General features: G+C 58.3%; 1 protein-coding gene across 1 annotated transcript in view; it reads right to left on the bottom strand.

Annotated features, from left to right (window-relative positions):
* Positions 1-13,412, bottom strand: part of PAPPA2 (pappalysin 2) — a 94,630-nt gene extending 81,218 nt beyond the window's left edge. The window contains exons 1-4 of the mRNA XM_075424102.1: positions 13,386-13,412; positions 13,027-13,085; positions 12,278-12,768; positions 6,080-7,142 (exon numbers count right to left, since the gene is read on the bottom strand). Coding sequence (XP_075280217.1) covers positions 6,080-7,142; positions 12,278-12,768; positions 13,027-13,085; positions 13,386-13,412 — 1,640 coding nt within the window. The remainder of the gene's footprint in view (positions 1-6,079; positions 7,143-12,277; positions 12,769-13,026; positions 13,086-13,385) is intronic.
* Positions 13,413-16,123: the final 2,711 nt, after the last annotated feature.

Here is a 16,123-nt window from a genome sequence, read left to right on the forward strand (position 1 = left end):
CTTCACAAGTCCATGCTGGAGGGGTTATAATCTTCTCACATCTTTGTGAGAAAAGCCCCGAAGACCTTTAGGATGCCCGACTCATGGCCTCATTTGTGATAAAGTTGGGAGATACAAGACAGCTCTTTGCCGAGAGCCTGGAAGAGCTGCAGGTAAGAACACAGACCAGCACACATAACTTCTTATGAGAAAGATGCAAGGACAGACAAGTGCATCACGTGTAAGGAAAGGAGCAGCCTTCACAGCAAGCAAGGAATCAGAAAGAAGCAGCATGAAGACTAAGTAAATAATATATATCTCTCAGGTGAAGTGAAGGCAGCAGGCAGGGGCCAAGGTGTGCAGTTCCCCAGCACTACCCAGAGATGGCACAAATGTAAACACATTGCAGAGCCCACTAAGTGACACTGACCAAGCGCACGCATCTTCTCACCACCCTGAGTCCTTCCTCTTGGAAGTACTCAGAGTTCCTCACATTTGGCACAAGGCACCAGACACTAAGGGTTTGTTATATGCCAAATACTCTCCAACATACTTTCATTGAGAAAGTCCAAAGCAAATTTGGGGTCTTCAGCCCTAAACTAGGGCTCTGGGTGAGCCAAGTCACCCAGAGGCACGTTCATATGGCTATAGCCCCCAAGGCCCATCACAAGCAAGCAGCTTCATAGACATCCTGTCCTTCTGATATAATAGAATCTACCAAGGACAATCCCTACTGTCTTTGCCAAGTTTTGAAATCAGTAATCCATGGGAAAGCCCAGAGAGAGTGGGCTTTCCTACAAGGAAAGAAGTTTTTTGATGAGCTCCAATACAACAACTCTCATGAAACTTTAAAGTATCTACCAAGAAATCATCAGGCTCCAGAAAAAAGCCCTGTTAATTACTGCACCTCTCAGGCCCCAGCAGGTCTACTAGAAGAGAAGCAACAATTTCAACAGCCAGTGAACCCATCACTGCCACCTTTGAGGTCCCCAAAGTACCCATCTCCTCATCAACACACTTACAAACCCTGAGACTCGAGATCATCACTTAAGACTTAGTCCTTCGGGAACCACCAGGCCAATATTTGGGTATGGGGACAACACCATTAGGGCTCCATGAGGTGCCAGAGAAAATTAAAAAGCAGCCAGGGCTCAGGCCCTGACCAGGGTCACCTCCCAACCCTGCTTTCCGCATGGGAGCATCAGACAAGCAGATAGTCTCTTCCACTCCACATCTCACAAGCAGCAAGTTCAATAGCATGCAGACAACACGCCTCTTATCTGTCCCTCAAGTGACCAACCACCACAAGCAATAAGCAAAGGTATCTGCAAATACCTGCTGTCTCTAGTTGAATCTATGCTCTGTAACAGCATTGGTGGCCTCAAGTTGCTCCCAAGCCTTATAATTTTAAAATAACATTGCACATTCCTGCCCTCTTTTACTGTGAGAAAGATCTGCTAGTGTTCTTGTAGCAAGGAAAGGTAGAGGAGAAGTGAGCATCTAATTTGAATGTTTTACCATCTGGATGGGATTAAGGTCTGGGCGGGTCAGCAGTTGCACCAAGATGCCATCCTTGCCTCACCTGCTCTCAATTTGACAGCTTTTATACCATCAGTCCAACCACATTCAGCTGAATGTCTCCTGACAAGGGCTGCTGAAGTGTCAGAGAATGGCGATTTGCTCATCCTTGGGGGGCTTGCCCATGAGAGACTTTCAGTGAGGTTAATCTGGATCAGCTTTTGAAGACATTGCTTATACAGCCGGAGGCTCGCTAACAGCCTTAACCCAATTAAACACCCTTCCCTGAGGACGGGAGGCCAGCTAAGCTTGCATTAAAGCCCATCGAGTGTCCCGTTAATCACGTACACTTTAAAATCACAGCTGCGGTCGTCCCAGTGGACGCCACCAATAGGCTGCAGATGCCTGGCTATTTTTCACCTCCTTTTGTCATTTTAGCTATTTCTGCAGTTACTTTGGGTAGTGAGATGAAAGGCCCAGCAGCTCTGCCCCGATTCACTTTGCTCTCCAGACTCCCCTCCAGTTTTAGTTTCAGCATTAACTGTGTCACACACCAGACTCTCATTGACTAACTGCCCCAGGGGGACGCTGGCTGAGTGTTAATTGCTGTTAATGAGCTGTTGCTGCTTTCCTTCCAAGAGCACCAGTTACAACAGTACTCAGGCACTGCAAGAAGAAGCCTGCCTGCTGCAAATCAAGGCAAATTTTCTTCCAGACCCTGGCACTGCACTGCCAGCAGCTCCTGGAAAAGGCTTTAAATTAGGAGAAGGCTGGGTGAAGAATGACAGCAGGCTGTCCTCCTGCCATTGCCTGTCCCCTTGTTCTTCACTTGGTGGGTCAGGGTGAATGAGAAGCCCCTGACTTGCTCGCTGTGGCTCCCGTTGTGGTGCCTTGCAGCGATGTCCGCCCTCGGCTGTTCACCTGAGCTCTCGCTCCCATCTCCCTCCAGCCACAAGCCTTCGGTCCCACCGGTGGGTTTTACACATAGATGGTGGCCCAATGGGCTTGGAGCACAGCGGGGTTTGTCTTGTCCCACGCGCTGCTAGAGGAGGTGCGGGAGGGACTTGGCAAGAGGGCTTGATGGCCTGGTGTTGTGCACGGCAGCACTGCCATCATTTCAGCATCACCCCTTGCCCCAGGGCTGGGGCCAGCTCCTACCTCGGCTACAGCGGAGTCCATCCCCACCAGAGCTTTAAGACCCTTCTTCCCAAACCTCGTTTCCTTCCCCGGCTAAGCATGGGTGAGTGTATACGCTAGTACCAAGCATGGCCCTGGAAGTACACTGAGATGTCCACCAGCGAAGAAGAACACGAGCCGCCACTGTTCCTAAGGCTTCTCCCTCTGGAAAGGGGGTTTGCCTTTCTGGCAGCCCAAGCGAAGGAGATTTCAGACGAGGGATGTGCTAAGGTGATAAAAGCTTTTGCATGAGTGCTTAAGGTCGTGCAATTTAAGACAAGGTATCGATACCCTTCACTGAGATGGACTGAATCTGTCTACAGCGCTAGTAAGAAATTGTCCAGTGCCTCACTCTGACTTTCTCATTTGGGTTATTTTTGGCCGTACTAGGAAACATTCACATCCAAACCACTCTTGGTGAGAGCCTTGAAATGAAATACAGCAGCACTGATTTACTCTGTGAAAAAGATTCCCAAATTTTTGCCTTGGCCACCTAGATCTGAAAGGAGATCTGGAGCGCACCACCTGCAGTGGGGTTTCCCTCTCCCCCAGCTCTCCCAAAGCCGCAGCTCCCTCCTGGGCTCCAGCACTTGGTTCTCCGGCAGGTATGGAAAAGCGCCGGCGCCTCGGTGGAGCGGCAGCCAGCTCTCCTCTGGTTACAGACCGAGCGCCGTTGTTCACATCGAAGCACCTGGCTCCTATTGTGCTGCCTTTCCGCAGTTTGTTAAATTTTATTTCGTGTTATTTCTCCTGTTTTGGCCTCCATCCAAAAAAAGTCCTTCTGTAAGTTCCCCAGCTGCCCTGCTCCTCGTAAATGTTCGTTTAAGTGTAATACCTTACGAGCGAACCCGGAGGTGCTCGCTCAGCGGGAGCCCTGCCTGAACAAAACCCCTTGGGCTAAGGTCGCCTGCTCGTGCATCTTGGGGTTCATCCACCAATTTTGGGGGAACAACATGGACCTGGCCGTGCCCTTGGGGGTTCCCAACCCCACGCTCAAGCTTGCCTTGGTTTTTCCCCAACCCATGCTACCAATTTTCCCAGTGGTTTTCCCACAAACATATATAACCTTCCCAAGGATCCAGGCTACCCTGGGCGGGGATGAGCCCTGGGAGGGTGGGTGTCCACCGGCATCTCTGAAGTCGCCAGCCAAAGGCAGCTCAGAAGAGCTCAGCAGCCGCACGGTTCAACTCGTGCCCCCACATTTCCCAAATGCCGGGCACACCAGATCTCGTTTTTCAGAGCTTAGCCTACAGACAATCAGTCTTGTCTTCTGCGCAAGCCAATGAGGTCTGCGGAAAGAAAATTGCAAAAGATTTGTTATTTCCCTAGTGTTCCCATTTTCCCATTCCTTTCCCACAGAAGCAAGGTTTTTGTTTTGTTTTGTTTTGTTTTTTTTCTTTCCCGACTTTCAGGGGAAAATCCTGACAAATGGAAGCCCTGATTCATAGCAGCAAAAATCTGGCCTTTTTTTAGTTTAAGGTGGAGCACTTCTTGTCTGAGGATGAAAACATTTCCCTAACTGCGCACAGAGGGCAAGGACTGAAGCAAAGGCTGAGTGGCGTTGGATGCTGATGGCCACCACCAGCGGAGAGCTGTCGTGCAGGCAGGAGAGCTGCTCATCTCCCCTGTGCTCAGGAAAGCACCGCCCGTGCTTGCTCACAGGGATGGAAGCAAGGGGACAGGCAAGCACCGGGTGGAGATGGTGGCTGTCACCAAAGAGACTTCCAAGGGTGGGAGAACATCTTCTGGGGGGATGCTGGGGAAGAGGCAGGGTGTGCGGCTCTGTGGCTGGAGGGATGCATTGGAACAAAGGGTCCCCATCCTCCTCCCGTGTTTTCTCAGGCGGCTGAAGGACGTGTGAGAAAGGCTCAGGAAGGGACGAAGGGAAGCGCTGCTCCTCTCCCATCACCACCACCCAAGCAGAGACGCCTGCTTCCCTCCTCTCTCTGTGTCCCACCTGGGAAGCTGGCTTGGGAAGAAAGGATTTATGGCCACAGCCTACCTGCTTCCACAGCCCAAGGGAAGAAAAGTGAAGGAGAAAGCAGAACAACAGAGCGGCATGTCCCTAAAACACTCCCTTGCAGCTTTTCTCCCCAGACGCTGCCATCCGTGCTGCACCGGTCCCACTCCGGTGGGCACTTCTGCCCATGCTGGGAGCCAGCAGCAAGCAATGAGCAATTTTGTTTGACACGGAGACAGAAACAGCTTAAAACAAAAAAAGGAAAAGCCATGACTTTTTTTTTCCCTTCCCCATCTCTGGCCAGAAAGCACATTTGGCAGAGCCCCGAGCGCTGGAAACCATCAGCGAGGCTGCCGGCACTTCAGAGGCTCCGAGGAGGAGGGTGGGTGTGTGCAAGCCACCGATGGCGCCCAGGACACTGTCCCCACTGCCCCGGGGTCCCCCGTCACTCAGGAGGTCCCCCCTCTCCATCCCGCCCCTGCTGCTGCCTCCAAAGGGCCCTGGGGAGAGCAGGGGTCCCCTAATGCCACTTCTCAATGCTCCACAGAGCAACTGTTTCGCAGGGCATTTTGCACCTGCGGCACGGTGTAAAGGCAGACGTCCTCCTCCAGCACCGAGCTGCCTCCCCGTGCCTTTGCCTGAAGAGGGGGATTTGTTCCGAAGGAGGAGTTGCGTACCTCCAGCAAGCTGAGCTGCCAGGAGATGTTGTAGGGTCGGAAAGCTTCGCTCAGCGCCCGGTGCTGAGCATTTGGCTTCGAGGTGCGGGGTTTGATCAGCCCCTGCCCATGCCCAGCCAAGGGCATCTCCCCATGGGCATCGCCTCCCGGGGCAAGATTCGAGGAGGTTCAACATGCCAATGACGGTTGGACTTGATGATCTTAGAGGTCTTTTCCAACCCTAACGATTCTATGAACCCACACCTTCCCAAATCCTGCTGCTCACACCTAGCAGCGTTGCCTCCTTCTCCCCACCCCAGCGCTCAGGCAAAGGCAATTTGAAGAAAAATTAAAGAACTGGGTTTTAAACACGTCCAGGGAAGGTGGGGAATGGGCAGCGATCCCCCCGCTGCATCCTGTGCAGGGGGGTCAGGGAACGCCGCACCCTTGGCATGGGGCTGCTCTGCCCACCCCGAGGATGCCCACGGTCCCACTGGTGTGTCGCCAGGACCGGCACTGGGAATCTCACTGGGGAGGGTTCCCCATCAGCCTCTGCAGATTTTTGGGGAGGAAAACCACTTAATGGCATCACAGAGGGGTTCCATGCCATGCCGTAGGATTTGCTTGCCCTCGATGGCACAGCATACGCGTCCCCACAGGAAAACGTCCCTCCACCTTCCCACACTGGAAAGCCGCCGGTCAGAAGCAACACCGAGGTGCAGAGCAGGGGTTGGGGAGAGGGTGCACCCCATCCCTTGACGTGCCACCCCCCCCCAAGCCCCACACCTACCGCTGGGGCGAGTCGGGGTCGAAGCAGGTCCTGGTCACGTCGGTGGCCCACGGGTCGCAGCAGTCGCCATCATCGAAGTCATCCAACATGTTGTTGCACTCCATGTGGCAGACGCCGTCGCGGCGCTTCCAGGAGAAGCAGCGGCCGGGCCGGCGGCAGTCCCCGCCATCGTAGCCGGTCAGGGGATGCTCGCACTCGGGGTCGCAGCGCTCGTTGCCCACCTTGCTGGGCTCGCAGCCCAGGAGGACGACGCGGCGGCGCAGGGAGGAGTTGCGTACCTCCAGCAAGCTGAGCTGCCAGGAGATGTTGTAGGGTCGGAAAGCTTCGCTCAGCGCCCGGTGCTGCCGCCAGATCTGCTCCAGGCTGACCGTCGGCCGCCCGCCATCATCCTCGGCCAGGTTCACCACCCGGTACCGCACCGCCTTCCCGCTCCGCAGCGGCCAGTGCCGGTTGTAGTGGGAGACCAGCTCCACGTTGTCGCAGGCGGTCTGCCCGCAGGCAGGGGGGCCCAGCGGCCGCAGGACAGGGACCGGAGGGGCCGGCAGCACCCGCTGCTGGGGGAACGCGCCCTCCCGAAAAGGCACCCAGTGCTTCTCCGGGGCGGCGAAGCCGGCGGCCAGAGCCACCCCCACCAGCCCGCCGGCCACCCCTTCTAGGAAGCGACGCTGGAGATGGGGCTGGGACAGGGCGTCGCGCCACAGGGCCAGCCCGGCCAGGTGTCCCCGGAAAGCGTGCACCGTGCCCCAGGCGTCCCCCCCCAGCAGCAGCGTGCGGCAGGATGCCATGAAGGCGCTGTGCAGGGGCCCCCCTTGACCGCCGGCACGGCCCACCCGCGCCCCGTCCACGTAGAGGGCCATCCACCGCCCGTCGTAGCTGGCGGCCAGGTGGGTCCACGCCTCGGGACGGTACCGGTGGTAGGCGGTCACCTCGGTGGCAGCGGCCGCCCGGTCCGTGCGGAGGGAGAAGAAGAAGCGGGCGTCCTTCTTGCCACCGAGCTGCAGGGCGCGGATGCCCAGCGCCCAGCCCTTGTCGCTGGCCGTGTGCGAGCAATTGTCGAAGACGCCTGCAGCGGGGATGGGGACGGGGACGGACAGAGAGGACAGCTGGTGAGGACCAGAGAGCATCGCTGCTGGGCAATGGTGCTGTAACGGGGTGAGGGGACCCCAGACCCCATCCAGAATCATTTGGATGAGCAGGTGGAATAGCCACAAGGGATAGCAGAGCCAGAGAGGTGGGATGGAGAGGAGAGGAAGAGCACGGACAGGAGGCGAGGCCGAAGAGCGAGGTGTTTCTGAGCTGCTCTCCATAGGAGTGCTCCTGTGGGACGCGATTAGAGGCTTAGCTTTTTATCTTTGGGCCAAAGCTTTTAAGAATTAGAGCACAGCAACCCAAAGCAAAACAGCATCCTCCAGGGACTGCTTCCCCAACAGCTTCCAGGCAGATTTACAGCTCTGTTTTACGCTCCGGTTTTCCCCCCAGCCATGCATCCAGTGCAGGGAGGCAAGGTTTGGAGAGGGATGCTAGGGTCGGAGAAGGAGGCGAGGGTCGGAGAGGGGGGCGAGGGCCGGAGAGGGATGCGAGGGCTGGAGAGGGAGGTGAGGGTCAGAGAGGGATGCGCTGCCTCCAGCCAGGCGGGTACACTCCTCAGCCCCCCAAGGTCTCCCGAGCATAAATCCTTCCTCAGGAATAGCTTTGGGCTCAGCCTCTCCCTGTGCGCCCAAACGTGTCGCAAAACTGTGTTTTAAGCTGGGCAAAACCTGGAGCTTTGCCAACTTTCTCCAAAACTCAGGCTGCTGCGTGCTCAAGGTGAAGGACCAGAGGCTTGCAGGCACTGAGTGCCCTTGGGGATCGATGGCCGCAGGGCATTTAAATATCGGCAAGGGGAAATGGACCCACTGCTTGAAAAAAATGCTTCTGGGCTCCTAAATCACCACAGCCAGGATGTTCACACGGGTCATCGGCTGGGGCGAGCGAGCTCAAAGGCGTGCTTTGAGCCCTTCCAGTGGCATCTTCTGGGAGCCGCCGGCTCTCCCTCTCCCCAACCCCAGCAAATCACTTCCAGATGTGGCAGTGCCCCGATGCTGCTGAAACCTGCTGCCATGCCTGGAGGCCTTTTTTGTATTCCTGCTCCAGTATTTCTTATGCTCCAGCCTGCTTTTCCCTGCTGTGCAGGTTCCCCTGCCCGTCACTCTGCCAGTCCCGTTGCATGCACTGCCTGCCCATCTCCGTGGTGTCAGGGCATCACGGGCCAAAACAAGGCCCTCCTGCCCTGTCCCGTTGCCTCGCCTGTCCCTGGGGATGCTCAGCACGACGCTCTGGGAAAACCATACCTGCCACCGGGATTGCAAAGAGGCCAGCAGAGAGAGGCGGAGGTGTAGAGGAGCAGGAGCTCCGGGAGGAGCAGGACCTCCTGGCTTTCACCCAGGGGACGTGTCTGAAGCCAGGTTACCATGACCCCACGTCTCTCCCACCAGCCCTCATAACGGCCAGCGAAGGTCACGGCCAAGCCCCGCTGCACCCCAGGAAGATGAACCCCTCCCTCCATCCATCCCTTTCACCGAGGGTGAGATGGGCGGTGGCCTCTTGGCTGCCCCATTGTCGTAACCACCCCCGGGCACGGATCCCTGCCACTGCTCACTACAAAGGCAGCCACGCCACGCACAAAGCCTCCGTGGGCGGATGGGCTCTGCCCAGCTCTTGTTTTCTGGTGGATTGTGAAAGGGAAGCAGAAAGACCAGGGGCAGCTGAGACAGGGAGAAGCCAAAAAACAGGAGGCAGGCAAGGGAGTGAGAAGGTGTGAGAAGGCAAAGCTGGAGAATACTTTTGGGCTGGGTGATGAATGAAAGGTTCTTAGACGCGCACACTTGAAAGCCATCTTCCAGCATTTTCCCCTCTACACTGCCCTAGTGAGGCCTCATCTGCAGTACTCTGTCCAGTTCTGGGCTCCCCAGTTCAAGAAAGATGAGGAGCTACTGGAGAGAGTCCAGCGGAGGGCTACCAGGATGATGGGGGGACTGGAGCATCTCTCCTATGAGGAGAGGCTGAAGGAGCTGGGCTTGTTCAGCCTGGAGAAGAGAAGGCTGAGAGGGGACCTTAGAAATGCTTACAAATATCTGCAGGGTGGGTGTCAGGAGGACGGGGCCAGACTCTTTTCAGTGGTGCCCAGCAACAGGACAATGGGCAACGGGCACAAACTGAAGCAGAGGAAGTTCCAGCTGAACGTGAGGAAGAACTTCTTCCCTCTGACGGTGACGGAGCACTGGACCAGGCTGCCCAGGGAGGTTGTGGAGTCTCCTTCTCTGGAGATATTCAAGACCTGCCTGGACAAGGTCCTCTGCGGCCTGCTCTGGGTGACCCTGCTTCGGCAGGGGGGTTGGACTGAGTGACCCACAGAGGTCCCTTCCAACCCCGACCATTCTGTGATTCTGTGATTCTGTGATTCTGTGATTCTGGACCCTGGAAGACCCTGAGATTTGCCAAGGAACTTGGTATTTTTTCCTAGTGTGACCCACCAGAAAGGGCAGAAGCTGTTTGTGGAGGAGGTACAAGCCGATTGCCTCGGCACCTGTAAGTGCAACTCTGCCTCTAACCCATCGTGTGGGAAAGAGGACCGCTAGCTTGGTTTGTGATGTTCATCAGCGCTTAAGGTGATAACTTTGGGGTTTAAAACAAGAGGCTCTGGCAACAGTGAAGAAAAAATTAAGAGAAAGTTATCTGTCAGGGAAGGTGTGGAGAAAAAGCCTCCAAAGAGATGAAGTGCGACGCTTTGTAAGGACCATGCTCGAAGCAGCGCCTTCTCCCACTAGGGCCAGGAGCTTCGCAGCACGAAGTTCAGCCGTGCTTTGAGACTCAGGTGGCAGCGGGAAATTCGCTGCTCAGGCTCTGGAGGGCCTGCCACAGGCCAGGAGCCCCGAGCTGCGCTGTCAGAGCAGCCGGCCAGAGAGGTGAGGGGTCTTCTGACCCAACCAAACCATCTTTGATCTGAGTGACAACAAACCTCAGCCCGGCACAAGGGGAAATCCCCTCGGGGTTTACCAGAAGCAGAGCAGGCATGGATGGAGAGACAAAAAAAGGTGGAAAAAGAAATGATGTCACATGAAAGGACTCTCATCTGCTGCCCCAAACGAGAAGGACGAGGGAGAAGGAATCACAGAATCACAGAATCACAGAATAGTAGGGGTTGGAAGGGACCTCTGTGGGTCATCTAGTCCAACCCCCTGCCGAAGCAGGGTCACCTACAGCAGGCTGCACAGGACCTTGTCCAGGCGGGTCTTGAATATCTCCAGAGAAGGAGACTCCACAACCTTCCTGGGCAGCCTGTTCCAGTGCTTCGTCAAGAAAAACAGAAGTAGGACCGTTCTCCTTCCCCAGAAGGTGGAGATGGGAAATGGGAGTGGCCATGGAAGGATGCTGGGATTATCCCAGCAGAAATTCCCCAATGCAAGAGAAGCCAAGAGGGACAAACAGCCTCATCCAGGGAGGCAAAATGTGACATCTACAGGAACAAAGCCCCAACTCCTGAGCCTGCAGTCCAGGCAGCAGCCACACCAGCCAACAGGACAGCTTGCTTTGCCCGGACAGAGCTGCTCAGCCTGGCTTTATTTCCCAGGCAGTGGAGATGATGGGAGATGGGAGATGGGAGATGATGGAAGATGGGGGATGCTCAGCTCTGCCCTGCTTTCCTCCCGCCTTCCCTCGCACATGGACACCTGGAGCATCTCCAGCTCCTCCCCAGCTTTGGACCACCTCAAGGCTCGGTCCCCCTCTCTACCAGACGGAGCAGGAGCGGCAGACCAGAGGCAGACGCGGCACCCGCCGAAGGACTGGCAGCTGCCTGCGTTACCTGCTCGTACCCTTTGCCACCAGCGCCCGGGTCCCGCGGTCCCGGCTGTGGGGAGAGGGTGGGAAGCGGACCGTGACTCAGACAGCCGGAGGTGCCTGGGGCTGACTCAAACCCTGGAGCGCAGAGGCCGGGGGATATTACCCGAGTGAGTGCCAGCGCTCACGGCCGGCGCTTCCAGCGCTAGAAACCGTCCCGCCCTTCGCCAGGAAATTAAAAAAAGGGAAGAAAAAAAAGAAACCCGAGACCCAAAAACCACCGCTGTCTAGCTGGGAAAAGTAAAACCCAACACCTGCAGGCCAGACCTCCAGACGCTAACGGCTGCGCTGCCGACGCGGTGGCTGGGAAGCGCGCTCCGCGCGGGGGGGAGGCAGCCAGGATCGCGCTGGGAAGGCGGACGGAGAGGTGAACGCTAGGTAGTCTCCTCGGACTGCTTTTGCCCCCTGCCACCCAGCCTCTAGGCTTTCCCTCAGCGAAGACGCAGATATCGAACCGGGGAGATTAATTAACGGAACGGGCCAGGCCGCGAGCAAAAGTGGGTTTAGTGGAGGCATCGCGAGCGGAGGGAGAGTTAGGATGGAGGGAGAGGTAGGATGGAGGGAGAGGTAGGATGGAGGGAGAGGTAGGATGGAGGGAGTTAGGATGGAGGGAGAGGTAGGATGGAGGGAGAGTTAGGATGGAGGGAGATAGGATGGAGGGAGAGGTAGGATGGAGGGAGAGATAGGATGGAGGGAGAGGTAGGATGGAGGGAGAGGTAGGATGGAGGGAGAGGTAGGATGGAGGGAGGGTTAGGATGGAGGGAGAGGTAGGATGGACGGAGTTAGGATGGAGGGAGAGGTAGGATGGAGGGAGTTAGGATGGAGGGAGAGGTAGGATGGAGGGAGGGTTAGGATGGAGGGAGGGCTTCCCCAAGCAGCCAGCTCAGCCGGGGCGGCCCAGAAACACAGCAGCCCTCGCCCGATTCACGACAGGGACCCCGGACATCCCATTGGAGCGGTACTATCTTGGCGCTGCCGCCCGTTCCCAACCCCGCCGCAAACTCCCGTCCGACCACGGCCGCACGCAGTCCCGCCGCGACCCCCGTCTGCCGGTCCCCTCTGTCTCCCCGGGCTCTCCATCCCCCTGCCCGGATGGCGAAGGGGGTGAGGGCCGGTAGATAAAATCCCGGGGCCTCCCTGGGGTCTGCAGAGCCCTCGGGGCCGGGAGCCGGGGGCCGGGGCCGTGCGTGCGGTGCGGCTGCCATCGTGCGGCCGCCGGTCCCGGGGACCGGCCGGGAGCCCGGGCGGGGGGAGCCCCGGAGACCCCCGGGGAAGGAGGGATGGGGGGGGACCATCCGCCGGCGGGACGGGGGTTTTTACCTGCGATGATGGCCGGGTTGCTCTGTCCGCCCTCCGCCTTCACCCACACCTCCAGGGTGAATTCCTCCCGCGGGATGCGGGGCAGCTCCTCCGGCCTCGCCGCCAGCTGCTCCCCCCCGCCGGAGAAGTAGAGGGCGGGGGCCGGGGGGGTCGGCACCTGCGGCTCCCGGCTCCTCAGCCTTTCCCTCCGACCCTCCTCGCCCCCCGCTTCCTCTCCTCCTCCTCCTCCTCCTCCTCCTCCTCCCCCCGCTCCCCGCGGTCTCCGGCCCCGCGGTTTCCCGGAGCCCGGCGGGGCTGCAGCGGCTCCGAGCACCCCGTGAGAGCCGGGACCCCGCGGGTACAGCCCGTAAGGGTGATGCGGGGGGGAGCGGCGGCTCGGAGCCCCCATCCCGCAGACGGAGAGCGGAGGGGGGTCGGGGGGTTCCCCGCGGGCCAGGCTGAAAGCCGCCAGCAGCAGGACTGCCAGGGGGTCCCCGCCGCGCAGCAGCATCCTTGGGGACGAAGGAAATTTGGAGGGGGAGACACACACGCGGGGCGGACGGACGGTGGTCCCGGGGGAGGGGGACGCTCAGGGGGGCATCCTCCCCCCGGCCCCCGCCGCAGCCGCTGCCCCCAACTTTTCCCCGGCACCTCTCTCCTCCCCTCTCTGCTCCTGCGGGAGGAGGAGGAAGAGGAGGAGGAAAAGGAGCGCGAGAACACCGCGGCGGGGACCCCCCCCCCCCCGCCTCCACCCCTCCCTTCCCTCCTGCCTGCAGCCGGGGGGGTTCCCCTGGTCGGCTCTCTGCGCTGGGTGGGAGCCCGGCTCTGGCTGCGGGAGCCGGGGATGCGTTAGCCGCCCTTATCTAGAAAGCCCCGAGGAGCTCCGCTCCCCCCCAAAAGCAGGGGTGTGGGAGGGAGGGGAGGGGTGGGGGGGCTGCCTTATTTAAAGATGATTATGTCCAATCTAATAAATCCCGAGCGGAGCATCGCCCTCCCTTCCCTCCGCCCTCCCGGGTGATGCCCAGGATGTTGGCGGGGAGGGGATGCGGAGGGGACCCTCCGCATCCCCTCCCCGCCCCTGGGACTTTGGGGCAGCACCTGCCCTGTCCTGGGTTGTTCTTGCCCTGACCCATGCCCCGCTCACTGCCTTTCTCATCCCTCCGCTCGGCAGTCCGGCACTTGTCTTCTTTTCCCTTTATTTTCTATTTATTATTATTTTTTCCCCCCCTCCTAAGTTGAAACCTGCCCGTGTTTTTCCCTCGTGGTAGCTCAATATCTGCCTGCCCACCTCGCCTCCCACCCTCCATCACCTAGGGGGGAGGAAAGCGAAGCAAAAGGAGGGGACCCCCCCCCTTCAGCCCTCCTCCGGCGAGGGGAGAGGTGGTCTCATGCTCAACGTGTACGGAGAGACCCACGGTCCCCCGTCAGCCAGAGATTTCACTGCTTATTCTCTTTTATTTTTTTTCTCCCTTCCCTGAACTACGATCCCATCTGTTTGACACGTGCAGAATGGTGGGCTGGAGGCACCTTATCTGGGTGACAGCAAAAGAGCAACATCCAAAAGCCCCCCCCCCAAAAAAAACAACCCAAAAAAACCCCATCAATGCACCAAGGGAGCGGGCAGCAGTGGGAGACGCATCTCACCCACCGCCCTGCCAGAGGGTCCGGCACCGGCGCTGCTGAGGGAGAGCTGCTCAAAGCAGACGGGTGAGAAAACGATCCCCTAAAGTTTCCTTTTGGTTCCCAAGACACCGTCGCACCAGCACGCGGCGCGGGAGACTAGGGAAACTTCAGCAAGAAGAGGGTTGGGTGGTTTTTTTCTTTTTTTTTTCATTATAATTATTTTATATATTTATTTATTTTTTTTCACTCCCAAACACTATCTGTGGCGGTCAGTCTGAAGCAGGGTTGCCAGAGAAAGCTGGGAGGCCCCTTCCAGGGTACTGGCTTTCAAACCAGCGAGGCAGGAGGGAAGGGATTTAAGAGCAAACAGCAGGAGCTGGCTGCGTGGGGCTGGAGTTAGGGGTATTTTTGCCTTCCCAGGGTGGGAGAGTCACGGGAGGAGGTGGGGGGCTGGGGCTTTAATGGGGAGAGATAGGAAAAAAATAGGAAAACTGGAGGGTTAGCACGGTGCTTCGTCAACCTCCCGGCAAGGAGCAAGGTAGGTGTAAGCACGCAGAGAGGTAAGGGCATGGTGACACCGGGCTGAAGGTGCCTGGAGAGGAAGGGAGGACACGCAGAGGGCGAGCAGAGCCAGGGGTGGCTCGTGCGATGGAGCTTGAGCAGCTCCCGAGGACCTTTGAGGTGTGACCCACATCCAAGCACGACATGAGCGCCCGTCGCTGACAGGGCGGCGGCGAGAAGAGGTCTGCGGCTCTCCTGCCCACACCGAATGTGCCGGTGCCTGTCCGCCGGCCAGGGGGACGTGGAGATAGCCCAGCTCAGCACTTGGCACTGGTGAGGTGGCCCAGCAAGAGTGTTGTCCTGGGGCCAACGCCAGCAAGCGTTGCTTACAGTGCGTATTCATTCAGGAATGAACGGAGCTCCTGATAGCCCTGTCTACCAGGGTCTGATAAGAGAGGGTCCCGTGGGATGGCTAATTTTGAATGGTGGTGACCTTATTAAGCAGTTGTTAATCATCCTGCCGCACAATGCCCTGCCCTACCCCGTCATCAGACTCCGAAGAAGCGAGACCAGGAGGCCCTCAGCAGCGTGTGCGGCCATCGGAGAGGTTCGGCAGCGCTGGCTCCTCGGGGACAGCCTGCCTGGGATGAATCCAGCGTCGGAGCAATAAAACCCTCCAAAAATGCACCCAGCCGAGGCCTCTATATATAGGCTCTGGCCCGGGCTAAGCCGCTCGCTTGACAAAGTGACACGGGCAAAGAAACAGCTCTGCCATCTGTTGGGTTGGTGTGGAGCAGGAGCTGCAACAGAGGAGTGAAAGCCCACCAGGGAGCCCCCTTTTCAGGGGGGAGATGGGCGAGAGCAGAGGAAGGCTCCACACCACGCCGAGCCCCTGTCTCCCCCTGCCCTGCCTGCCCGAGCCCGAGCCTGGCCGGATTTAAGGGATGCAGGCAGCCGAGCGCACGAATCGTCACCCAGCGCTGGCTCCAGCAAGCTCTCCATCCGCACGCAGGCAGCGTCCCCTCGCAGGTGCTGCCAAGGTGGGGGGGCCCAGAGGAGGCTGGCGAGGATGAGGAGGGCAAGATCTCCTCACCGGGCACCTCACTGGGCTGGGTCAGCGGCTGGGGAGCAGAGACACCGGGATGCTGCTCCCATCCCAGCACCACTGCGAGCTGCAGAGTAAACCTCTGTAATTTGGGTAGTTTTTCTTTGTTTTCCCGAAAAAAGGGGGCAATTAGCTCTGCCAATGTGATGATTTCGCTGCATGTAAAGCAAAGACTGACCCTGGGGATGAGATGAGGGACTTGGAGATGCCCGAGTGGTGGCAATGCACCCTTGGCACATTTTCTGTCTTTCTGGAAAGCAGGGCAGCTCTAGATGCCCCTCCAGATGTTAGACCTCGAACATCTGTTAGAGGTCCCAGCTCAGAGCCGGGCTGCCTTGTCCAAGGAACTCAACGGCCCTGCATCTTCCAGGGATCCCTGCCCGCACCATCAGGAGGGAGATGCTCGTCCCAGGCAGGGTCCGGCTGCAGTTCAAACCCGCCGATGCTCAGGAGTAAGAGGAAGGAGGCTGGATGGGAGGCAGGAGGAGGACAAAGCCGTGGCAGAGGGTAGGTCTGGCTGGACATTCCTCGTCCCTTCTCCACGCGTTGTCCTTCCTGGCATATGCCCGCTCGTTGGACCCTGCAGGGGTGAGCCCCACATGCTCCTCAAAGCTCAAAGCTGAGCCGGGGCTGTGGGG

This window comes from Opisthocomus hoazin, chromosome 6 (assembly GCF_030867145.1).
Source record: "Opisthocomus hoazin isolate bOpiHoa1 chromosome 6, bOpiHoa1.hap1, whole genome shotgun sequence".
NCBI classification, from domain to species: domain Eukaryota; kingdom Metazoa; phylum Chordata; class Aves; order Opisthocomiformes; family Opisthocomidae; genus Opisthocomus; species Opisthocomus hoazin.